This window comes from Atractosteus spatula, chromosome 7, assembly GCF_055471065.1.
Source record: "Atractosteus spatula isolate fAtrSpa1 chromosome 7, fAtrSpa1.hap1, whole genome shotgun sequence".
Lineage (NCBI taxonomy): Eukaryota > Metazoa > Chordata > Actinopteri > Semionotiformes > Lepisosteidae > Atractosteus > Atractosteus spatula.
The window spans coordinates 17,172,756-17,198,368 of NC_142712.1; the positions used below are offsets into that span (position 1 = coordinate 17,172,756).

The following is a 25,613-nucleotide window of genomic DNA, read 5'->3' on the forward strand; positions in this document are numbered from 1 at the left end:
AAGTATTTGCTCTTTCCAAGACTTCTGAGCTCATTATTAGTGAAATTAACATGTATTTAAAACAAATGAGGAGCAGTCATATTTCTCTCTCAGTGACTTCATAGGTTTTAGGAAGAACTTTTATTTCCTTGTAATCTTTTTGCAAAGATTGTAAGGGGAAAATCGTGGGAAGAAACTGCTTATAATAAATTGCAACATACAGTACTGTACATACATAAACTAGTGTTACAGCATTACAAAATATTTTATTTTGATTAATAATTAAATGGGGAAAGTCATTAAACGACAATGTAGGCAGGACTGCAACACTTGCTTAAGTATAATCTATTTAGAGATGCACAGCAGAGTTGACCTACCGTAAATGTTCTTTACCGTCATTCTACATTGACAGTGAAAAGGTCAAACTGGAAAACAGTAGGTAATTTCCAGAATGGTTGTTTTCAAAATTTCTGAGCATGATTTGAAAGATTAAATACTGTATAAAATTTGTATTTTATGGATTTAAAAAACTTGCAGAGTTCATACAGTTAAGAAATATATGACTCAGTCACTTTTTTTTTTGCAGAATTCTAAAGGATGGATGGTGTATAATACTGTTAAGAAAACCAACCAAATTCTTAAGCAACACGTAACAATTCCAGATGTTGAACCGTAAGTTGTGTCTTATTTAGTTAGTAGCTAATGTTTTGTGCATTATAAATATTCTGCATTGGCTTTAAAGTTGTTTATACTCTACTGTGCACCTCACTAGGAATATATAAAAAGCAGGGGATATGTTTGAATAGGTTATAAATAAAAAAACAGGGTTTGTTAATTTAGTTTGCATTAATAATATTAATCATATTATTCGTTTTATGTAATAAGATTCACTACAAATTGATGTGCTTTTTTGTTGCCCTTATCCATAGTCAGAAGGTCTATATTAACAAAATAATGCAGCATTAGAGTTTTTTTAAACATTATAAGCATCCACATGAGCAACAAAATTAATTAACAATTATTTTTTCATTAACAACATCTATAAAACAAGCTTGTTGCAGCCAATTATTGCATCTCAGCCTTAATAAAATACTATATTTATTTGTTTTAGAAAAGGTTGATAACACTGAATTAGTGTTAAACATTAATGAGTGTATATCTACAGGTACATCTAAATAACAGTTGCTAGATTTTATTATGCATACAGTTTGTGGCTTAAGAGTTTGAAAGGGAAAAGGGGTGTTTTAATATGGCCACCTGGGACTGTCAAGTAAACCAACTAACAAAAGGCTGGGACTGCAGGTTGAGTTTTACAATCCAGACATCGCTAGATCAAGCCAGGGTCAATCCCAAACTCACTGTGGCAGGACTGGGATTAGTCAACCAGGGTACACTGAGCTGATTTACGAGACAACTGAGGGCTGGAGTAATGTCTATGAGAGATGTACTGTACTTCCCCTGCTGTAGATGCCAACACTTGACTACTCAGCTAGTATGAAAGTCTGTGCCAGAGAGCCAAGTCTTAAACATAGTTTGCAGTTCCAAATAATTTTTTAATATAAAAAAAATATTGGCAATAAGAAATCTTTTAAAAAAAAGAAAAGAAAGAGCCCTGTGTTCAGGCTAATCTTAAATAAAAATTGACATTATATCGTACACAGTAAGATTTGCTTTCTAAGACTTTGTAAGTATCCTAATTTCCTTTCCTTTCATGTGCTTTTATGTGACTCTTTCATTTTGCTTGTGTGTTTTGTACTTCTGTGCGAGAAGCCAAAGACAAATTTCCACAGCAGTGGACAATAAAGTATTTATCTTAAATTTGGTTTTAGGCTCAAACTTCAACTTTGACGTACAGTACCTGCCCTTTGCAAGTCTAAGCCCAGTGCATGATGGGAGCTTTCTGTTTCCCGGGAGCTTCTTGTTTCTTTCCAATGCAAAATAGAACTGCTTGTTGGGCCAGGTTGTCATGTAAATCTTAGCCTTAGTCTCAAATGATTATTACAAAAAAATGTGAAGACAAATTAGATCAAATACATTTTATGATTATCATGTCTCTTCTAGGGCTGGCACCTGGAAGATTGTTGCTTCATTCGCAGACTTTCCAATGTCCAATTCCTCAGCAGAATTTGAAGTTAAGGAATATGGTTAGTCATTATCAGCTTTCAAAAAATAGTGTTTTTTTTATTGATGTACTTCTCTCGACTTGAACTGCAATATCATAAAATATTTTTTAATTTTATTTGAATGTTACAGCAGCTTTCTATCATTTGAAGCAAAATGTACCCATGTTTCAGCTTGAGTTAGCTCAGCATTATAATTTATAATATAATTTATCTCAATACATTGCTGTCTTTAGAAGTCCATCAGTCTATCATTGCCAAAAAAAGAATTAACAACAATAAAATACTAAACACATTAAAAGCTGAATATTATTTTCCTACAGAAATGGAGCTGTTGTAAGTTGAAATTTGTTTATAACCTATTAGGAGCCCAACATTCAGCAACATAGATCAGCAACACTGTGAAATTTGGTAACAAAACTAGAAAAAGCAACCCTAAAGAACTGTTCTTTTTGCTCAGGGAGCCACCTACTGGACAGACTATGATTACAATATTGACAGGAGTCATTCCAAGGCATGAACTTATTTTACATTTAATAACAGTCTCCTAAATATGGCTGCACTGTTTGATTTAATTATCCATGAATCGTTGACTGGTTTGATTATCCAAGTCAAAGGTCTTGATCAGTCTTAATCCTGAACAATGGGAAACCAAGAAGTCCTTTTAACAATAAAAATGTTGTGGGATTCCAGTGCTTGCTACTGTATTTGCTTATACAGTATACACTTGGAGGTAAATTAGAGACATTTGTTATCTTATCCTTTATTCAAAAATAAAAAGACAATAACCGTTATATTTGGTAGGTATAGTGTGAGCTACAGTAGGTGATAAAATGGTAATGAAAGAAATCAGTATTCATTTTTCCACTGTTTTCACTGACCCCAGTATTTTGTACTAGGCTCTTTTTGTAGGTATCACATACAGTGTATCTTTATTCTAGCCTGTTGGCTTTTGTAGAGATGCTTGCATTTTATGACTGTTATTTTTGTTTGCTTATTAGTCCTTCCATCATTTGAAGTAAAGATTGAGTTGTCTAAGCCCTATATTATAATGAAGGAGGAGTCCTTTCCTTTTAACATCTCTGCAAGGTAAGAGGGGGAGGGATTTTAATTTTGGTTTTTCGTTTGGAGTACAAATGTCATTGATTATAATAATCATTTTATAACATTATTTGTGTTATTGCTTTTCAGATATACTTACGGGAAAGGTGTCAATGGCATAGCCTATGTAAGATTTGGTGTTATTGATGAACAAGGAAACAGGGTATTCCTCCCAGGCACTGAAATACAGACCTCAGTAAGTAAGCATTGTGCTTAATAAGGCACATTTATTTCATCCTTCAGCTAAACACAAATGGTTCTGTTCTATATTAAAATAAGCAACTACAATGACTAGCCATTGACTAACCATACTATGAAACAGACTCTTGCAATATGAAAGACCTGGTACAGGTTTTGACATTTACTCAGCTTAAGCTGAGATGTGGAATAACTGACACAATTCTATTATGTTTGGTTGTGCTAATTTTGTTATGACAGGATTCTGTACTTCACAATAACACTCCAAATTGTCGTTTTTTTTTATTTTGTCACTCAAAACCTAAAAACATACATTGAATATTTAAAAAAACAGAAAGCAAAGGCTCTCAAATCTTCAGGTTCTTTTTTCCCCCTAAAGCAGGACATCTGCTTTACTGAATACTTTCATTAATATTTGACATGCTTTATGTTTCAATTTAGATCAAGGATGGTCAAGGATATGTCTCTCTGCTCACTGCATCTCTGAATGAAACTGCCAGGAACCGAAACATAACATTCCTAGAAGGCTGTCGCCTTTATATTGCAGTGACTACTTTTGAAAGTGCTAGTAAGTCATTTTGCCAAATGATGATTCTTTGCATTTGCACTGTGACAAATGATAATTTGAAGTACAGATAACTGATATGTGATGCAGAACACACAGAAATAAAATGTCCGTTCGTCCTTTATTCTTTCCTTACATGCATTGCTTATGTATATTTCTGTACTGCAGTAGTCTATTTATGTCTACATGGCATATTATTTTTACAAAATGACCTATTTACAATCTAAAATGTTAACCAAACCACTTGTGTTTTCAGTTTGTACCTACATTTTTTTTTCAATGCAAAGTTGTGTTTTTTTTCTAGATTGTATGAATCTGGTCTTGATTTTCTGGACTTTCTTTTCTAAGAAAGAAATATGACCCAAGTGTAGGGTCATCTCTGATGGTCATTGTAGTAAATTACAGTACATGTAGTAAATTACAGTACATGTAATTGTACATGTAATGTACAAATGTACATACAAAAGTGTACTGTATGTACATTTGATGGGATTAATTATGAAATATTTATAAGAACTCTGCTATTTCATTTTGTTATTCTTAAACTTTAATTGTACACTAGTATTTAAAGAATTTTAATAGTAATTTTATGCTTTTTATTATGAAATTATTATACTGTAAATTGTGTTTTTTGCAGGTGGAGAGTTGGAAGAAACTGAAAGCAGCATTGTGAAGATTGTAACTACACCTTACTCAGTTGACCTGTCAAAAACCAAGCTGTATTTTGTGCCTGGGGGGGCCTTTTCTATCTTGGTATGTCATAACTGCATTCAAGACTTAATCTGCATCTGAAGCCAGGTCATTACCCTCGTAGATGTAAACATAGGCACTATGTACAGTATATTTCAAATTATTTTCAGTAGAACATCATAATTGCCACTTGCTAAAATGAATAAGCAGTTAAAAAGGAGGTACAATTGCCAGATCCAAATAGAATAAATAATGTTTATTTCACTTAATGCATCATTTTGGAAGCAAACTGCCAAGACCATAATTGTGATGTTCTATAGACCAAAAAACAATAATAGTGCATCTAAAACTGAGAACAGGTGCCACTTCTTTACCAAGCAAGTTATGGAAGGATGAAAAAAGCTGCTCAATCATGTTGTTGAAGCAGATACCCTTCTTTCAAGAAATGGCTGGATGAGCTGCAGTTAGTTATGGCTGTAACTACCAAATTGGCTAGATGAGTTGAATGACTATGGGATGGGATGAATGGTGTTCTTCAAGCTTAGTGGGCTACATTATGTCTGGCAGTTATTTGTGTTATGTCTCAGAGTCATCTTTGGGCTTTTTTTTAGTTCAGCCATCCAGTACAAGTGCCTGTCCTTGTCACATCACTGCTGTTTCTTTGAAGCTTGATCTAAAACTATGTTTACCTCTTACAGCATACTAAACTCTATCCATTTATTTCAGAGATACATTCCATTAACCTTTTAGCGATATAAGTTAGTTCATGGTATTACAGCACACAAAATAATCCAGAATGATCACATTTCTTTTAATATGAACAAATATAATAATTGGAAATCTTAAGTAATGTATTAATTGACACAGCACAATGTATGTGTAACATTAATGATAGATCCTTTCTTTTATAGGCTACTACAACATATCCGGATGGCACTCCAGTCCCAAACTTGAAAATGAAGGCTGTTGTTCATCTGTCAGGTGGCAATGAGAGAGAAATGATTTTGGATAAGAAAGGAAACAAAGATGGTGAAGTTGTGTTTACCTTCCAGGTGCCTGAACAGGCAACATCTCTTGATGTAAAGGTAAAAACATAGGTTTCAATAAACTGAGTGTGAGGGGATATTTCTGAGCAGTGTAAAGGCATTCTCATTTTAACCTGCAATAACAGCTTATCGGCCTGTGAGTATGTAGTGTTATCTTAGTTTACATCTTTAGAATATTTCAATCTACTCTGGCTTGCATGACTAATCAGAGGCCTAGTGTCTGATGAGTATTTTGAGTATAAAGATGTCTGCATTTGTGAAATAATGTGAAATAAAACTGGTAATTCCAATTAAAGAACCACAATAAATCATTTGTGACTAAATATATTTTAAGAATTTAAACTAAACAATCATCTTTTCCAGTCTCTAGTCAAAAAGCATTGGTTTTTGTCAGTTTAAATACTTTCAAAACCACTAAACATTTTTGTTAACATGTTGCATAAAATACTACATTTTATTAACTTTATTTTTTGGAAACTGTTGGTTTTCTAAATGTACTGTCTTCACTTTCTTAATGCAAGGTTATTGCTGACGGGGAATCTGGTGACATCAGTAATGGACATATTACAGCTGCTGCTTTCCATTCTCAATCAAGGAGTTACCTGAGCATTGAGGTGCAACAAGTCCTCCTGGGTCCTAATGAGGATATGACAGTGACTTTCAGAGACATAAAGCCCCCTGGCACTGCAAACCCTACTTACATCTACTATCTGGTTAGTAATTGGCAGTGCTGGTGATCTTTTCCTTTGTTTCTGTCCCTGCTTGATATGGTATTACTGAAAATGCTCACTGTGAATGGTACTGCTAAATGCAAGAGCATACATCAACATTTAAAACATGAGGATGATTTACCCATATTCATGCTTTTGAGGTTTTACCAGTGGTTACATTTGTAATTTTCCTGAGAGGCTGAAGCCTCTGGTTAATATTAATAAACACACAAGAAAGAAGGGAGGAATGGTGACATATTGGTTAATGCTTCTACTTCACAGTTCTTGGGTCCGGGGGAAGCAGTTCTAGACTGGGACAACTTACATGTGGCGAGTTTGCCTGTTTCTCCTCCATTCCTGTGGGAATTAACCATGTCTGTTGGTTTCTTCCTGTCTTTCAAAGGCATGTAATCTGCAATGATCGATGTCTCTAACGTATTGATATGTGCTTCTTTTTGTGTATACCCTTTAGTGGACTGGCAACCAGGTGTAGTACTACATTGTAGCCTGTGTACCTGTTCATTCACACTTCCTGCTGACAAACTTCCTCATTTCATTTTCTCAGCCCTCACTCCTCTTCATCTTCATCCTTGCAGCTCCACCCTGGTTCTTCCTCAATTAGAGGATGAGTTTCTGACACATCCTTATGGACTAGTTGTTGTTCTTTCCGGCAAAACAGCCCTTGCAAATTCATGATTCAAATCACATGTGTTCAACCATTGAATTAAGGCTTTACAGAACTACTGATAATAATAAGGAGAAAAATTTGTGTAAGCAATAAATTGTTGCGGGAGTAGGACTTACTTAATATTTTTTTTCTTTACAAAAATTAAGAAAATTCCATGAAAATATTAAAGCACACCCACAAAAAATGATGAAACCAAAAAGCATCATTTGGGATTAAATAATGATCCAATTTAGCCACATGATTGTATGCTTAGGGGCGGCAGAGTGGTGCAGTAGTTAGCATTGCCGGGGCCCGGGTTCAACTCCTGGGCTGTTATCTGCATTGAGTTTGAATGTTCTTCCTGTGTTCGTGTGGGTTTCCTTCAGGTTCTCCAGTTTCCACTGACACTGTCCACTGTCAGACATGCAGATAGGTTAATTGGCTTCAGAAAACTGGCCCCGGTGTGTTGTGTCTTTGTGTGCCCTGAGATGATCTGGTATCCTGTCTCGGATGTATCCTGCATTGCACTCTGTTGGATACAGGATAAGATGCAGCTCTCCCACGTCTCTGTATTGGACAAAAGTGGTTAGAAAATGGATGGATAGATTATAGCTTTAAATGTTGACGAGTCGGTTGTCTTGTTTGCAGATGGTGAGCAAAGGCATGGTGATTCAAGCAAGTAGAGTACGACGGACGAGCCTCACAAGGATCCGTCTGCCCTTCAGCTATGACATGGTTCCTGCTTTCCGCTTGATCGCCTATTACTTCACAGAACATCAGGGAGAGACAGAAATGGTTGCTGACTCTGTCTGGGTTGATGTCAAAGATGTGTGCAAAGGAAAGGTAAGCAATTTCTCCCTTTATTACAGCTGTGAGGATCAAAGATGCCCCCAATGCTGAGAATTCCCTATTGCACCTCTCCTATTTTTAGAATGTCTCCATTTATTTACATTTTTTTTTTGGACACATTTTCTCATCTGTTCTGTGCCCACTTTCACCAGCTCTGTCCTTTGCTCTATTATAGTATGTCTTGTGTCTTCTGCCACGTAGAACTCACACATGTAGAAGACACAGGAGCAGAAGCTTTTACTTCTGTCCTTGTGGCCAATGCACATTGACACAGATCCCCACTGGAATTTTTGCCTTTGTCCTTTGTCAAGATCATGTTTGTGCATATACAGTGCTTTCTGGGCCACTTTTCACAGGGACTCAAATTCCTGATGTAGTGAAAAATGTAAAAAGAAAAAGGCAACCCCAAAGCTTTCTTACAAGCTTTCACAAACTTATGTGAATATTGACGGTTACCCCTTACTTCTTATTCTTTATGTTTTCCATCCTTCCCCTTTCCACTATTATCACCATTGAGATAATTGGATAAAGTTCCCAAGGCTTTATGCCTTCACTCCTCAGCCAAGCCAAAAAATGTCTCTAGTCTTTTTCAGAATTGTGACGCTACACTATCACTATCATTTTGTAATATATTATAATACCATTATTATACTGTACATTGTATTATGTAGGGGGGGATTTTCTGTGTCTTCTGACATTTACAATTTAAATATATTTTTATGAGAGGCAGGGAATGAGAATGGAAACTAATAATATTTATTGCTTTTCTAACACATCATTATATGCGGTTCTGATAAAATCCTCATCATCAAATGGTAAGATTTACCAAACAGATTCTGGGCATCATGCTTATTTGTTTGAAAATCCAATGTGTCTGCGAATTGATTGCATGCTCTTAGAAATAACTCAGATTAGGGCAGACAGAATGAGACTGGCTTTTTTTGATGTGATTTATGTTTTCAGATAGAAGTCACTACATCCAGGGAGACATACAAACCTGCAGAAGTGCTGGACATTACAATCAAAACAGACCAAGCAGAAAAGGTGGCATTATCTGCTGTGGACACTGCAGTTTACATTCTCAACAAGCTGAACAAACTCACACCTACCAAGGTAAAATTGCTAAATATTAAAACAGTGTATACTTTTTGATTAATCTGTGAGTATGACTGTATGTAGCTTTCTTGTTAAAAGTACGGCATTATATATCTACAATAGGAAAGGACAAGCTTAGAACTTTAAGATTTACAGTATATACTGTATGACAATCTGAAGGATTAGATTTACAGTACACATTTGCACGGCAAGAGACATAAACTGATTCACACGTTCTAAAAGTGGTGAATTAATAATGTGGGGATAATGCATTTTATTGCTTTCTGCACACCTAAATTATGATTTCTTGTCTTTAAATTTCCATTTTTGTAGAATAGTAATAAGAATTACATCTGAAAGGGGGTACTTCAGCCAAATAAGAATAAAAATGACAGTTAGGTCTTCAGCACTGCTATCCTGATAAGGTAATGTGTCTCCTTGGTTCTTTCAGGTGTTCAGCTACATGAACTCCTATGATCTTGGCTGTTCAGTTGGAGGGGGTGAAAACGTTGTAAATGTTTTCCATGATGCTGGTCTGACATTCTTAACTAACTTTAAAATGGAAGCTAACATAAGAATTGGTGAGAATAATGTTATAACATAGAACATGCCTTTCCTGAGTAATATATTATTATCATTATATCTGGACACCCATTTCCAGGTACTGTAGGTGAAGACTGCTGGTCATGAAGAGATTACCATTAAGTGCTGCATGGTACAGTATGATTATATTACTTTGGACTTAAAAAAGAAGAGTCTTTGCCTTTTTTTCCTTGCAGACCATTCCAAGTGCAGATGGAAATCAGTATTTGAACTGTTTTTCCAAAATATAAGAACAACAAATAAAATGTGGGTACAAGCAAATAATTTCTTTCTCCTTTCGATCAGTTTAGTCAATTTTAATGTCTCTCCAACTTGTGAAAGATAATTTCACCACTAATACAGTACCTTTTTTCTAAATATTTTTAGAAGGAACAGAAATGAGCAGGTGGCCACAATTCTGTGTCCAGCTCTATGTGAAACTACACCCTGCCTTCCACATCCCTAAGCTTCCTCCTGTAGGTCTATTGAGAACATTCTAAAATAATGCAACATAATTCTGTTTGTTTTTATTCCACTCCAGATCGCACGTGTAAGAATAGGAAGGTGCGGCCTAAACGAGCATACAATTACAACAGAGAATTTTCCGCCATAGGTATGTTAACTTTTGGAACACATTATGCATTATCAGAATAATATGTACAAATTACAATAATAAACAGTGGTGCATACTTCTTATATATAATCGACACAATCAGGAGTTACAATACATTTATAATGTGTTATGTTACAATATATTTTCTGTATGTTATGTGCATCAACAATTTACTCCACCATTGTTTTCTTATTTTGCAACAGCTTTGTTGTCTTAAGTGTTATAGTAGCCAACCCATCACGTTCACCAATCAAGTCCGACTCATTTAGTTGTTTCTTAGTAGATCCAGTTAAAAGGCAACTTTTTTTGTATTCTAAGACACAGAGCTACTGTATATGGATTAAATGGTGATGTTAAAAATATGGGTCTAAAAAAGAAAAACACTGAAGAGTGCAAAACAAAGCTAATTGTTGATTATGTTTGCATTTAAGAACTCTTTTTTTAGATTACTGTAAGTCCCCTTGAATAAAGATGTACAGTTGGCTGATTATTCTTATCACCATAATAATAGTGTTTTTGTTAGCTGAGCTCTTAATCAGCCATCACTTCCTGCCTGTGTTGTCAACAGTGAACCAATACAGTGATGCTGCACTAAAGAAATGCTGCAATGATGGAGCGAAGTTGAGCCTAATGAAACACTCCTGTGAAAAAAGAGTCACAAAGACAAGGCACAAGTCATCTGGGTGCCAGAGAGTTTTTCTTGATTGCTGCAAGAAGGCCAGTGACCTAAGGGAATATATCAAGAAAACTGGGAGGGGAAAAATGGGACTAGCAAGAAGTAAGATCAATATTACCATCCTTAGAGATTTTTTTTTGTCTTTGTTGTTACTTGGTCAGTTTTGAAATGGTAGAGTTATGGACTAGGATCAAAGCTTTTCAGCCTCTTATTTCCTGTTTCACTTTCAACTGGTAGCCTAATATCTGGATATTACTTTCCCTTTTGCCAGTTGAAGGCAGTGAAGAAGAAAATGTAATTGATGAAACGTCTGCTCGTCTTCGGAGTTACTTTCCTCAAACTTGGCTTTGGGAGATACTTGACGTACCAAAATCTGGACTTCTCCAGTAAGTCAAAGCTCTGGATATCAGTAGGATGTTGTTATCCTTGTGCATTAAATTGCAAATGACACTGAATTACCTTAAAGATAATCACAGGCCTACTGTAAAATGAAATACAAAATATTTATTTCAAAATCACTTGCAGCTGAATTTTAAACCTGGTAATATGATGTAGAATAATCAAACTAATTCAATTCGGATAGGAACTCAGTCACAGTATATGATATCTTATTTCCATGGCCAGACTCTTTATTATTATGTCTAAAAAATACATTAATCAACCTGAGATGTTTGTTCAGGCAGTACCTTTTAAAAATTAGAAAAAAGAAATGTTTCTGGTTTTCTTTCAGCCACCAAGTCTTCTTGCCAGATTCAATAACAAGCTGGGAAATTCAGACAATAGGAATCTCTAAAAGAAAAGGCAAGGCACACATTCCCTTCTGTTAACATTTGGGTTCTTATGAATGTTAGAATTAAGATTATAACTATAATTATACAGCACAGACTCAGCATATTGTAAAGTGAAACCAGTCAAAATGTACAAAAGTCTTTGGTATTCTAATTTCTTTTCACAGAATGCCCTCACATATGTTATATTTTGATACTGTTTGCATCACACTCAAGAAGGAATCATTTTGTATCTTATTTCTTAAATACAAAGTATGTGAATATTTATCATGAAAATAAAGCACATGATTTGGGTACTGGTACCAAAACGTCTTCAATTTGTTTAAGAATTTAATGTCTTCTTTGAATATTTCAATAGGATCAGTGTAATATACTGCAAGTATTTTGTTTGTTTTTTCCACATTGTAGGGTTCTGTGTAGCTGAACCTACACAATTCACAGTCTTCCAGGACTTTTTTGTATCTCTAAAATTGCCTTACTCTGTTAAGAGGAATGAGCAACTGGAGGTCAAAGCTGTAGTATATAACTACCAGCCTGAATCACGAGAGGTAACAGTCTTCTAATTACCATCTTACATCAACAATAAAGATTGAACAGAACTGGCAGAGTTAGATTGGAGATTTATACTGACATTTTTATTTCACCAGTTGATCAATCTGTTTCATGGCAGTTATAACAGGAGCTACCCACTCTCATTTGAATATAAAAATCCCAAACTACTGTAATGTGTAATAGGTTTATTCCGTGCTGAAAAGATAAGAAAGGAAACAACATTTCGGCCGTGGAGCCTTCTTCAAGTGTGAGAAAGACAGGGCAGTAAGCAAAGTTAATGTACAGTAGCAGGAGAACAAAAGCTGGGAGAGAGGAGGAGCAGGAGGTGGGAGAAGGGGACAGACAGAATGGCCAATCAGGTAGTGTGAAGTCAGGATAGGTGAAGAGAGGTGTGAAATTAAATCTACAATGAATAGAGAGAATTCAGAAGAAAATTAATCTGTCATTGACAAACATGTAGGAGTTTGGAAAACCATCTTTTTGAACACAGATGGAGAGTTTGTTCATGGCCTTCAGAGGTGAAATGAGAAACAATAGGCTTGGAGAAATCTTTAATTTTATTAAAAATTAAAAAGATTAAAGATTTCTAAAAGCCTATTGTCTGTCCCCTGCTCCCGCCTCAAGGTCCTTCTCTCTCCAAGCTTTTGTTCTCCTGTTACATTACCTTTGCTTTCTGCCCTGTCTTTCTCACACCTGAAGAAGGCTCCACGGCCGAAACGTTGTGTTTTCTTTCTTCTCTTTTCAGCATGGAATAGATCTATTACTTGTTCCTTTGCTGCCTACGCATGCTGATGCAGCTACCCACCTGAACTACTGTAATGTGTGCCAACTTTAAAGTGAAAGGTCGTGCATACTTAGTATCATTAAAAAGTACGATACACCAGCTGGGAAATGGCTGCTGCCTGCAGTGTCCAGTGTTTTGTTTAGCCTGCGTTATAGCTTAAGCACAGGTACTGAATCCACTGTACCTCTGTTTTCGTTTTCTGTCGGGATGGACAGACTTAATCACCAGTTGCGAATACCTGGGTACAGAAATGTTTCATTATTGTCTCTATAAAATGATAATGGTTGCCAGAGCTAACTTTTGTTTTAACCTCAGTCACGTTCATTCTCCCACCCAGGTCACAGTTACAATGAAAACTGTGAAGGAGATTTGCAGTGCAGGTAATGTGGATGGGAAGCAGGTGATCACTGTTCCCGGAAATTCAGCTGTGCCTGTGTATTTTGCTGTGGTTCCCCTGGAAGTTCTGGAGATTCCCATTCACGTGGTGGCGTACTCCTCAGGCAATGTTTCAGATGCGATAGAAAAGACACTCAAAGTCTTGGTTTGTATCATTCAGTTTCAAGGGATCTAAAAGTTCATGTAACCTTTGGCATCTTTGAAATGTTTTTTGTGTAAGTGTAAGTGTTGAAGACTTTTGCACATTTTAAAAATATTTTTGTTTCCTGCAATTGTACATGATTAAGTATTACCTTAAAATCTGACACCTTTGATGTATTAAAAATATTTGCAGTTACAATTGCATACAGCTTGTGAAAACAAAACAAAATGCTAATTTATTGTAATTAGTTGTGGTCTGGGATTAGCTGGGATGAAAATACAAATGTGAGGAGTGAATCATGTTCTCCCATATTTCATAAGCAATATTGTTGAATGGGAGGCTACTAACCTTCTTTTGACATACAGGGCGAAGGTGTGCTCTTATCAGAACAAGCAGAATACAACATCAATGCTACAGGTGATTTGCTTATAGACGTCATACAGTATGCAATGACCTTAAGCCTTTCGAAAGCTCACTATTTCCAGTATAACTATTGAGAAAGCTGAAGTCTGTTTATAAGTACATATTTTAAAAATATTTACCAGTAATATACAATACTAGTAAGATAAAAATAAATTTTGGAATGCATTCATTTCTCATTAAAGCTATTTGTATTACTACCACACATTCTAAAGTAAATGTCTCCAAATTGTTTGATTGCACATTGATTACATATACACATTTATTATACAATGTTGAGCACAAATACTGAGCACTAATTATCTTTGCAGATGGCAAAAAATTGGAAATTGACATTCCAAGCCTTGACAGTTCTATTCCTGGAATAGAGTCAGAAGCATTTGTTAGCATTAAAGGTAGGAGGATCTTACACAACACGCATTTGTTAATGAGATAGAAGAAAAAAAACTGTGTAAAACTGTTCAATGTGATTTTTTTTTTCTTCCAGACACACTATGCTAGTGTGATCAGGTGGCACTTTCAGGGCTGGCTGAATTTAACACCTGTGTTTCACACTTATATTTTGATAGGATATTTTGAATTTGTCTATGAAAAAGGTCATTATAAGCAACATTGTGAATCCTTTGTTAAATTGATCTACTGTACGAGAGACTCCAAACACCCCATCTTCTCTCTTAATTAAAAATTTATATTTTTTTTATTCCTTTATTTTCCTATAACAGTAAAGGTACATTTTATTGGTCAAAACCACATGGCAGCAAAATTATTTTGTCTCTTTCCACGCAGTCCCTCTAATTTGATTTCTTCCGATATGTGTTTATAAGGTGGTGTTATGGGAGAATCTGTGGAAAACTGCCTCAACTTGGAAGGAGTTAATAAGCTCATTCAGCTTCCAAAAGGCTGTGCGGAGCAAACCATGGTGACAATGTCTCCAGCGATACACGCCATGAGGTATCTTGATGCCAGCGAGCAGTGGATATACCTGAAAGCCGAGCGCAAAGATGAAGCCATTGAAATGATTCAGAGTGGTAAGACTTACATTTTGCTTCCCAGGAGGTTATTCACACAGAACCGAGCACACATGTAAAAGCCACAAGCAAATGTTAAATAATACATTTATATTTAAGCCCATTGCACAAATAACTGTGTGCATTCTGACCAGTTTTGACATACTGCTTCTTTTCAAATTAATTCCATTGTGTAAATATGATCCATTATTTGAAGAATATTACTGTACATTTCCTTGTTGTTCTTGTTTTCAGAAGAAAGAATTTTAATAACTATCTGATTAATTGATCATGTTAAACCTATTTTCTGGGATTAAGGGTGGGATATATATGCAAATTATTGTGCCCTAATACAACAATAAACATATTGCTTATTAAGAATATTTAAAAGAATATTTCACAGACTTGAATGGGGATGTGGGTGTATTTAAAATATCTTGGACATATTGCCTTAAAATGTATCAAAATACAGATGACCGTACATTCAGTAGATGGCTCTGTCTAAATATTCCAGTTATTCGTTTTAAATTAAATAAATTTTATATTTACATTTACATTTAAAGTACAATAAACTCAAGCATCTGAATATAAAATCATTTTTTTCTTTAGGCTACAATAGAATACTCACCTTCAAAAAAGACGATGGATCATATGGGGCATTTTCCAGTACTCCTAGTAGTGTGTGGTAAGGATTAACACTTAACATGTTTTAGCGACTCTGCACTTACTTTGAAATACTTTAGTTAATTCAGAGTATGCATACGCACAATCTCATATCAATAAACCATTCAAAGGCTGTATCAGGTATTTGTATTCTACACTTGATAAACAAGTGATTTTAAAACCCAATTCTGTTTTTCTAGTGCTCTGGCAAAATAAATTGATTTTGGAGAAGAATGTAGTTTTGCTTCCTTTGATATTTCTGGACACTCCCTTTGAAAATGTCCTACAGATTAGAGAAACAAGCTACAGAAGCTTCCAACATTACAAAAATGAAGGAATTAATACAATTAAATATGCAATTTAAAACATGTGTGGCTTTTTACAGGTTGACAGCCTTCATTGCAAAGGAGCTCACCAGAACCAGACGCTATATAGACATTGAAAATGAATATATTCGTCAGTCGGTTTTTTATCTCATATCCCAACAACTTGAGAGTGGTGCTTTCCATGACCCACACCCAGTTTATGACAGGACCATGCAGGTAAATTAGGATTTTTAAGGTTTGTAATGTTTCTGTTTATGAACTGATTTAAGCATTTGTAGATTGATTAAGCTTTGTAGTCAAAGATACTTTTAGAGTACATCTGTGAAACACTCTCATCCTAGTAAGCAAAAGTCAAGAAGCCCTAGAAATTAATGTAAGACAAAGGGAGCAATCATTCACTAGAGATTATGTTCTCAAACAGTCATTGCACCGTTTATATATTAGTAAATTTTTAGTTAAATAAATAGTTTATAAAAGTGTATAAACTAGGTTTCAAGTTCCTTAATGTTCTGTGCTTGCAACCCTCAATATTTGATAGATAATTCTTAAAAACATTATTTGAGGAGCATTAACGTAATTTTTTATGTAATGATATTTTCTTTTCATATCAGGGTGGAGTTGGGGTATTTGAAGGAGATGTTTCATTGACTTCCTTCGTGATAATTGCAATGCATCACTCCAAAGAAGTCCTCCAGCAGCCCAACATTACAGAAGTGGTATAAATCTATCAGACTTTATCACTATGCATATGGGGAAAAAAAACTACTGTATGTATAACAAAACATTTTCAAGACCTCAGATTTAAAGTAGTTTCAAATACCCCTAAAGGCAAGGCTCTGCTTGTTTTAAATTTGTCATAATGTCTTGCTTATTTTATTCTATAAACTGTTAAATAAAAATAACAGTCTATACTGTTAAATAAAAATAATGACAGTTTGTGTTGCATCTATATGAGTAATTCATGTAATGTTCTTATGATTCTCAAAAAAAAAACTTTTAAATACAACCCACAATGACAACTGTTATCCCTTTTTTAAAATCTAATTTTCTTTTAAATTAGTTAGTCGTTCCGGTATGTGGTGGATGCTCTGTTGTTTTATGATGATTGTGAAGGTTGTTTAGAAAAAACTTTATGTGCAGTGTTCTTCCTTTCTTTTCAGAGACATTCAATAAATAAGGCTGTGCAGTATTTGGAGCAGAAACTGGATTCTCTTCAACGGCCTTTCACTATCGCTATTACAGCATATGCTTTGTCTCTAACTGAACTCAGGAGTGCTGCTGCCACTAAAGCACAACAGAAGCTGAGAGATCTTGCAAAATGTGATGAAGGTTAGTTACTTATTCCCAGCTGTTCTGTGTGCTGCTTTTAAACCAAGAAGTCCTTTGGTTATGCAATGAGAATGGTTCGTTTTTTCTTGAGTGTTTAAAGGATTGAAATAAGACACTGAGATTGTGTGACAATGGCATTTCAAAATCCATTGTTTAAATAAATTAAATTATTATTTTAATTTATCTGATGTTTGATGCACAGTAACATGGCCAAATTATGTGGCTACTTTAAGACAAACAGCTTTTAAAAGCAGAAAGCTGTAGGCGTAAAAGGGAAGGAGCAGTAAAAAAAAATTAAACATACAGAACATCCATTCTTTCATCTGTTATCCATGATAAGGGTTATGGCAAATCAGGGTGTATCCTTGGGTAAAAGAGGGGCACAATTGTTGAAGAACTGCATCCCAGTCTTTAGTCAGCTTTTCTCACAGACAGGATTGCTTCAATCATGTTAAAGACAACAAAGTGGTCTTCACTACTCAGGCGTGGTTTGGTCTGTCAGTTTCCAATGGCTTTTTGAGTGTCTGTTTAAACTTATTTTTAATCAATGGATTTTTGCAATTTGAACTCAACACATCTTTTAAAATGGATTTGTTTACAGAAACAAATAATTCAAGCTATCTCGATGATCAGTACTACCCAATACTATTGAAGCAATCTGACCTGTTTGTTCTCAATCTAAAATCCAAATAACATGATGCAGGACAGTAAAAACGTATTGTCACAAAACATTCACTGTACCTCAGTAGATTGCGCCATAACACTAGTTACAGATTTGTTTCCCTTTTTATTTCAGAAAAGAAAATCTGCCACTGGGAAGCGAATGGTAATTTACAACTAAAACAAAAGGAAAAAAAATTAAAGGACCCTCATGCAGACTCACTATCTGTGGAGACTACCGCCTATGCCCTGCTCCAGACATTACTGGTAGAAGACAGAACATATGCAACGTCCGTGGCTAAATGGCTTATAGAACAGCGTAGATTTGGAGGGGGATTTCGTTCCACACAGGTAGGATTACTTTCTTGTCAACAAAACAGTCTGCGAAGATTAAGGCCAAGAAGGAAAAATGCTTGACTTTCTGAAATTTGACGTTTCATGTGAGCTTACCCTATTCTGGTTTAATAAAACCCCAAAAGGATGTAAATAATCATTACTTCAATTTTAATTATAAATATTATTAGTAGCAGTGTTACCTCTTCATGGTCCATTTTTGTTAGATCTCAGAAACTAAGTATTGCTCAATACTCTGTGCCAGAATCTGCAAACTTAGGCACCCATGTAGTGACAAAGATAATGTGCTATATACTATAGGACAAAATGATCTTTCTAAAATTCCCCCTGGCAAAATACTTTTCTAGTATTATTTCTAATACCGGAAGGGGCTGCTCACTTATTATTATTGTTGTTGTTGTTGATGTTGTTGGGTATTTCTCAAGATTTAAACTTCCTTTACATTTCAAAAAAGAAGTACAACCAGCATAGTCTGAACTTACCTTTTTTATCTAAAGATTATATAGTATATACATTCTTTTATTCTAAAATCTTTTACCTAATATTGAAAATATATGCAGTGGTTTTCTTATTAAAACAATACCTTTTAATAATCCTTTTTAGAATACACATCTGTGTCCTTTTCACAGATATGCTGTATAGGACTTGGTTTAGACATCAGGCTTTTAATGTATCCAAAATGTTTTAACCTCATACCTTACGGTTTCCTTACTCTTTCCAGGACACGGTTGTGGCTTTAGAGGCTCTAGCAGAGTACAGTATTATGAACCTGGATTTGAGAGATTTGGACCTGCTTGTGGATCTCTGTCACGGGAAAGGCAAAAAGGACACCGTCAAACTCACCAAACTAAATGCCTTAACTGAAACAACACACAAGGTTTGTTAGCTATTACCTATTGTGAAATGTTAATGTCCAAAAGTGATGTCACATTCTTGTTGCTTGAAGCTAATTGGTTCTGGAATCTCACCCACTGTTGATTCTGAAGTCCATGAGGCTGACTTTCTCAATACGTGTTTATATATTTCAGTCAGATGCCCACTTAATCTTATCTTTTCATGACTTTGAGGGGGGATTCAAATTTCTGTCACAATTGCACAAAAGCTATCTTTACATTATTGGCTCCTCAGTACAGCAGAGGCAGCAAATGTCTGTGTGATGCACAGTACCAAAATCCAGTTTAATTTGAGCATTTTCTTTCCACTGATTTAAAACTTTTTTTCATTAACTGACCTCTAAGTTAGTTAACTGCCAGCAGGTGGCACAAGTGATGCTGATATTCAGTTAAAAACAGGACATGGTGAAGTGTAGGCAGCTTTAATTAAGCCAATCTTTGTAAAATTACAGAATCCTAAATAAATGTGTTGCACCAGAAATTACAAGCCTGTACATTCCAGAGATACATAACATAACATATTTCCTATTAGTGGGAAATATCCCACAGTCCAGTGCTTGGTGAAAAACTATTCACAGTGATAGGAAGAGTCAACAACACTAACACAAAGAAACTTTGGAAAAAGGAACCTTTATCTCTGATTGAGAATTAGTTTATGGTCCTCAGTATTGTTTTGTCTTCTATCCCAGATCAGAAAATCATACTGAGCTGATCCAGCTACAGGTATTATTTGCGCAAGATTGCTTAAGTAAGGTATAGTTGCTCAAGAAGATTTAAAGCTAAAACTGCACTGCAAAGCCTGTTTTGTTTTGTTTTTTGCACGCAACACAGCGACCCTGTTTCTCATATTTATGGTAATTGAATAACATGAAATTAAAAAACAGGATCTACATTCTGAAATTGAACTGAAGCAATTAGAATGGCGAACACCTCGGATACCATTCCAAGAAGCCTCAATCTTTTCAAAATGAAACAAAATCAGTATTCTGTTGTTTCCCAATTTAATAATTACAGACCTGTTTAAAGAAAATTCCCTTTAAGCTTTGAATTGGAAGAGCCACAAGTCGAGTATCCTGGATATCTACTTTAGCATGAAATAATCTCTACAGGAGTTCTGAAATGTGAAAGAATTTAATTTAGAACAAATATGTGAGCACATTCCTTAGGGTAAAATAAAACTAAAATGCACTTAGGCAGTTGTTTCTTTTTAATCAGCTTTCCATTGAAATGAAGAGAAATAGTTTAACAGAGTTTGTTGGCGTCTGCTGATGGGCATTTGAACGTGCGGAGCTTTTGTCTTTAGTGTATTGCTGATCCCTTATCCTATTTTATTTTTTGCTTCTTTATTCATCCACCTGGCAGAGTGAATCTGGAATGTTCTACTTTGTACTCCAGGAAAAAAAAATAATTCTACTAATAATATATTTTTTGTCAAAATGTGGAACTTGCAATTAGTACAAATCTTGATTTTATATAAATAACGCAATTAAATTGATAGGGTTTAGAATCTTTGAACTGCAATAAATCCTAAAGTTTTATGATTTTATTATAAAAACATACTTAGTCCAGTGTAAAAAAAATGTTTTAAAACTATTTCTTACACTCCACACAGGTCAGACCAGGATCAAAGCTTGTTGTCAATGTTGCTGGAAAAGGAAGTGGAACTTTGACAGTAAGTTTTCTTGACAATTTTCTTTACATATTTCCAAAAATACTGCACTCATGGATGGTAACTTAATGAGCAAAATGGGAATTGTAGTTTGCTTTATAGCTTTATTGAAAGGTTTGAATTATTAGTTGTAATCTTTAAGAGCTAAACATGATTTCTAAGTATTATAAAATTTAAAGAAGGTGTATTTGATATGACGTTTAATCATTTTAATGCTTGTTTTACTTTTTGTATTTCACAAAAATAACATTGATGTTCTCTCCATTTAAGATTGATATATTGACATTAATTAAATATTATATTTAGATCTGTCTTCAACATTTTTACTGCCATAAAAAAATTTAAATGTTTGCATAAGCTAATATAGCTTATATTATATTGTTTTTTACAACCTGAGTTTTAAGCAATGGGTCAGAATGTAAAAGCTTCCTGAGAATCTGAATAGTGTTCAATACTTAGTTTTGTCTTTCATACTGTATTAATGCGCATCTTGTCATATTAAGTTGATCATAATAGAAAAATGTTTGCTCTGATTTTTGTCTTTTCTTTCTCTAGCTTGTACAGATATATAGGACTATGAAGGTGACAGACTCTGCATGTGATTATTTTAATTTACGTGTAAGCTTACAAGGAGAAGTTCAGTACAGTAAGTCTACCTTTACTTTATTTTTACATTGTTTATATACTCTACACAGCAAACTACAGTAAATTAAAAAAACATTACATAGCCCCAATGGGTGTCTTGATACAAAGTGCTTCCAAACTTCCAATCCATCTTGCTTAGTTTACCACTGCTCCTAGTAGGCAGTGGTGGCACTGTGGCTAAGGATCTGTGCCTGTGGCTGGAAGGTTGCTGGTTCAAATCCCATGGCTGGCAGAGTTGAACTTGAACTTGAATCCTACTCTGTTTGGCCCCTGAGCAAGGCCCTTAACCCCAGCTACTCCAGGGGTGCAGTATAAATGGCTGACCCTGTGCTCTGACCCCAAGCTTCTCTCTCCCTGTCTGTATACTTGTGTCTCTCATGGAACGCCAGCTGGGGTATGTGAAAAGACAAATTTCTAATGCAAGATATTGTATATGGATAAAAAAGTGATCTTTTCTTATAATAGGAATAATATTGCCTAAGTATTTGAATATAGGATCCATGCTGTATTAGCATACATATTTAAACATAATTAAGGCTTTATATGTTTTTTAGCCCATAGGAGTAATCAGAGACGGTGGCTTTGATTGGAAACAGTCCAGACCATACTGTACATACACCAGGGATGGTAGCATCTACCAACAGAAACCTCAATCGCCATTTTTTGTCCTTCTGCCAGTTGATTTATGGCCAATACAATGCCATAAAGAAAATAAACCAAAGTTAAGATTTCTGCCAATATGTTTAGGAAAATGCTCTAAATTTGCAAATCCTGATAATACAATGGAATTCTCACAAAAGTTCAGGCATGACAGTGTTTTGGAAAATAAAAGTACAAATGTATGTATCTGTTTCTAGACCTCTCCTTTTGTGTTAAATTTGCAGACTACAATGATTATGGGGACAACCTGGATGATTATTATAACTATGACAGCATCATTTCAGCAGATGAGCCCATGAGCAGGATTGAGTGGTTTGATCTGCACACAAGGAGACAAAGACGTGAAATTGACACCAAGGAGAAGGAGAGCTCTGTCTTGTACAATGTGTGTGTGAAGTAAGTGATCACTTTAGGTCAATTTGGGTTGATCTCTCTGGCACGGCCATTTGCAGCAAAATCAGCTACTTTAATGTACTGTATTTTCACTCATATTTCATCATTAACTAAACAAATCTTATTGTTCATGCTGGTGGAGTGGGTTTTTACAGACTTCTGTAGCCAGTTATGGGCAACCTGAGACTAGCACAAGTTGTTTGGTCATTTGGACCAATGGGTCAGTCATATTTAAGTAAAATACTATATGTTGTTTGAAAGTCCATGTTAGTTTCTATGGGGTTATGTCATGGCAAAGAGCTACATTTGCAGTCTTACTACAGGTTACACAAAATTGCCTGAAGCATAGATATATAGTAAATTGTGTTCCTGGATATGTGGCAAGACTGCAGATTTGTCTAATTAGTTTTGTTATTTATAATGTTATAAAAAGTAAAAAAAAATACAGCAAGTAATAAAAGATTGAGAGTTTAATTCATATATTTTCTCTCTAATATCATAGAACATATCACTTTAGTGATACTGTCACTTAATATCATACTGATATTAAAATTATGTAATTTAGTTGCTTTCGAGTTCATTAAGTAAACCACAGTACTGGATATTAGGAGATTTTTCCAAAGGAGCAAGTTAAATTGTTTATTATGTTCTATGTAAAATAGTGACTATATTACTGATCTGAAAACTCTCAGAACATTTGTACTCTGACACTGTATTAAACAATTCTCTCTCTTTCATTTTAAAGCACAATTGGGAGGAATTCTTCAGGAATGGTGATTGTAGACATCTCACTTCTGAGTGGATTGGAACCAAAAACACAGGATCTAGAAGACGTATGTACTGTACTTTTTATTTAACAGGAGTAGAATTTTCTAACTTTGAATTGTTTCTTTTAAACCTCATTTTAGTTTTCCATTTAATTTTTTCTCTCTTTTTTTACATTTTTGACATGCAGCTCTGTTCTTTACAAGTAATTTTAAAGCCTAGTTTGATAAATCATGACATGGGGATTTTCAAAGCTTTTGCTGTTAAGCAAACTTGCCACCTCTATTCTGGAAACAAAATACACAAGATTAACAAGGAACAAGGAAAAGAGAAATTTAAATATTTACATCTTCTTTCCACTTAGATAGTTTGCAATAATAAGAAGCATTCTAGCTTATATACATGTACTTCAGTATCTGTGACATTTTATTTTCTGTCTTAGCTGGTGAAATCTACAGACAAATACCTTGATCATTATGATCTGGATAAAGGAAAACTGTTTCTCTACTTTAATGAGGTAGGAAATACTCACCCCTCACAAATTCAACGGCAGCTTTCATACAGATATGTTTCAGATTGGTTGTTTTCGTGAAGGAATTTACTTAAACTGGAGAATAAATGTACAGAATGTGGGTACTGTATAGGTAGACCCGCTTAACTCAAAAGGCCAGGACAAGATGTGCACCTAAACTGTAAGAAATGTATATAAATTGAATACTATAACTTTAATGAAACCAACATTGTTAATTGAGTTGCAATATTCAACAATTTATACACATACTATAGAAGGTTTTTCATAACCTATAGTATGTATTCCAGAACAGGAGTTGTCAATTCTTAACCTACACCAATGTGTCTGCAGGATCCCATTCTAATCCAGATCTTAAAAACCTATAGTAAATCAACTCATAATTGTCTTATTTGCACAAATTCAACAATTTAATTCTGATCTTTAAAGAGACATAGAACACCTGGTGACACAGCTGCCCTCCAGTACCAGCATTTAAAGACCCCTTGTCTAAAGCATGGAATACTGTATGTTCGCTACAGTCTAGTTCAGCAGTACTGTACAATATATACAGTACAGCAACACACATATTTATATACTACTGGTGAAACGTAGCTCACAAATGTCTTTATCCCTAGATAACAGACACACAAGAATGTGTGACATTTGCAGCAAAACAGATTGCTCCGGTTGGCTTGGTGCAGCCTGCTAATGCAGTCATCTATGATTATTATAACCCTGGTGAGTAAAATAAAGCAAAAAAAGCATAATTTTGTATTCTTCTTATTTTTAAGGATTTGCAAATTTCTCATGTAAATTACAGACTCTTCCTGTTAGAAAGATAACATCAATGCACCTGAGAAGACATTATCAGGGAATTAGATGAAAAACAACACAAGGAAGAAGCCTAGCTATTTTGAGATTTTAGTTTTTACATGTTTGTGTTATGGGCTTTTCATTTTATTGTTAGCAATGTATAATGTTGTCTTTTGTGCTATGGATAAATATGTTACTTTTTTAGGTAGGAGATGCAATGTGTTTTACAGTGCACCCAAACAAAGCCCTATGGTCTCTAAGCTGTGCAATAAAGATGTATGTGTCTGCGCAGAAGGTAAGTTAAATGCTATCGCTCAGCAAAATTTTTCTGTCAATATTAATGTATGAACTGTGCAAGAATCAAAGTGTTATCAGGTTTCCCTATAATGCACCAATAAGGTCAATGCACCATTAAATTAATATTATTTTATATTGCTATGCTTTAACATAAACATCACACAGCTTCCTTTCTATCATCCAGTTTGTCATTTCTCATAAAATGACCAAGGGATTCTTAAATTCTTAAATGTATTTCTATACAAGTTGTTTTTTTATTCAGTGTATATTTTGAACTCTTTTTAAAGTTTTAAAAAAGTAAATTAGATTCCCTGCAGCAAAAACACATGTACTGTTGTCTTACAACTGTCATTTTGTTGTTATTTTTTTTCTAAGGACGCTGCCCCAAAATTAAATCAACCTTCAGTAAGAACATGAATGAAGATACTCGCCGAAGTTTTGCATGCTACAAACCAATTGTAGATTATGGTGAGACAATTTTTATAACTTTGCTGCATTATGCTATGTGCGTAGAAAGAAACATGTCTTTGATGCTCTATTACATTTTTTTTTCAAATAGTTTATGTGGTGACTGTCCTTAACACAACCCATGATGGTGTCTTTGAGTATTTTGCTGTCAAGGTTACCCAACCCCTAAGAATCAGTGAGTATTGCC

General features: G+C 34.8%; 1 protein-coding gene across 2 annotated transcripts in view; it reads left to right on the forward strand.

Moving 5' to 3' along the window:
• The window catches only part of c4 (complement component 4), a 30,223-nt gene that overhangs the window by 2,347 nt on the left and 2,263 nt on the right, over positions 1-25,613 (forward strand). For both annotated transcript variants that reach the window (XM_088922538.1, XM_088922540.1), the window contains 35 exons: positions 566-651; positions 2,041-2,123; positions 3,101-3,188; positions 3,291-3,396; positions 3,840-3,966; positions 4,601-4,716; positions 5,565-5,738; positions 6,221-6,412; positions 7,725-7,919; positions 8,889-9,038; positions 9,472-9,601; positions 10,144-10,215; positions 10,784-10,993; positions 11,163-11,277; positions 11,622-11,692; positions 12,088-12,227; positions 13,353-13,556; positions 13,919-13,970; positions 14,285-14,368; positions 14,798-15,001; positions 15,590-15,665; positions 16,029-16,185; positions 16,581-16,685; positions 17,130-17,298; positions 18,095-18,309; positions 19,034-19,189; positions 20,818-20,877; positions 21,430-21,520; positions 22,404-22,575; positions 23,318-23,405; positions 23,780-23,854; positions 24,484-24,586; positions 24,867-24,956; positions 25,334-25,426; positions 25,518-25,601. In XM_088922538.1, coding sequence (XP_088778664.1) covers positions 566-651; positions 2,041-2,123; positions 3,101-3,188; positions 3,291-3,396; positions 3,840-3,966; positions 4,601-4,716; positions 5,565-5,738; positions 6,221-6,412; positions 7,725-7,919; positions 8,889-9,038; positions 9,472-9,601; positions 10,144-10,215; positions 10,784-10,993; positions 11,163-11,277; positions 11,622-11,692; positions 12,088-12,227; positions 13,353-13,556; positions 13,919-13,970; positions 14,285-14,368; positions 14,798-15,001; positions 15,590-15,665; positions 16,029-16,185; positions 16,581-16,685; positions 17,130-17,298; positions 18,095-18,309; positions 19,034-19,189; positions 20,818-20,877; positions 21,430-21,520; positions 22,404-22,575; positions 23,318-23,405; positions 23,780-23,854; positions 24,484-24,586; positions 24,867-24,956; positions 25,334-25,426; positions 25,518-25,601 — 4,333 coding nt within the window. The remainder of the gene's footprint in view (positions 1-565; positions 652-2,040; positions 2,124-3,100; positions 3,189-3,290; positions 3,397-3,839; positions 3,967-4,600; positions 4,717-5,564; positions 5,739-6,220; positions 6,413-7,724; positions 7,920-8,888; positions 9,039-9,471; positions 9,602-10,143; positions 10,216-10,783; positions 10,994-11,162; positions 11,278-11,621; positions 11,693-12,087; positions 12,228-13,352; positions 13,557-13,918; positions 13,971-14,284; positions 14,369-14,797; positions 15,002-15,589; positions 15,666-16,028; positions 16,186-16,580; positions 16,686-17,129; positions 17,299-18,094; positions 18,310-19,033; positions 19,190-20,817; positions 20,878-21,429; positions 21,521-22,403; positions 22,576-23,317; positions 23,406-23,779; positions 23,855-24,483; positions 24,587-24,866; positions 24,957-25,333; positions 25,427-25,517; positions 25,602-25,613) is intronic.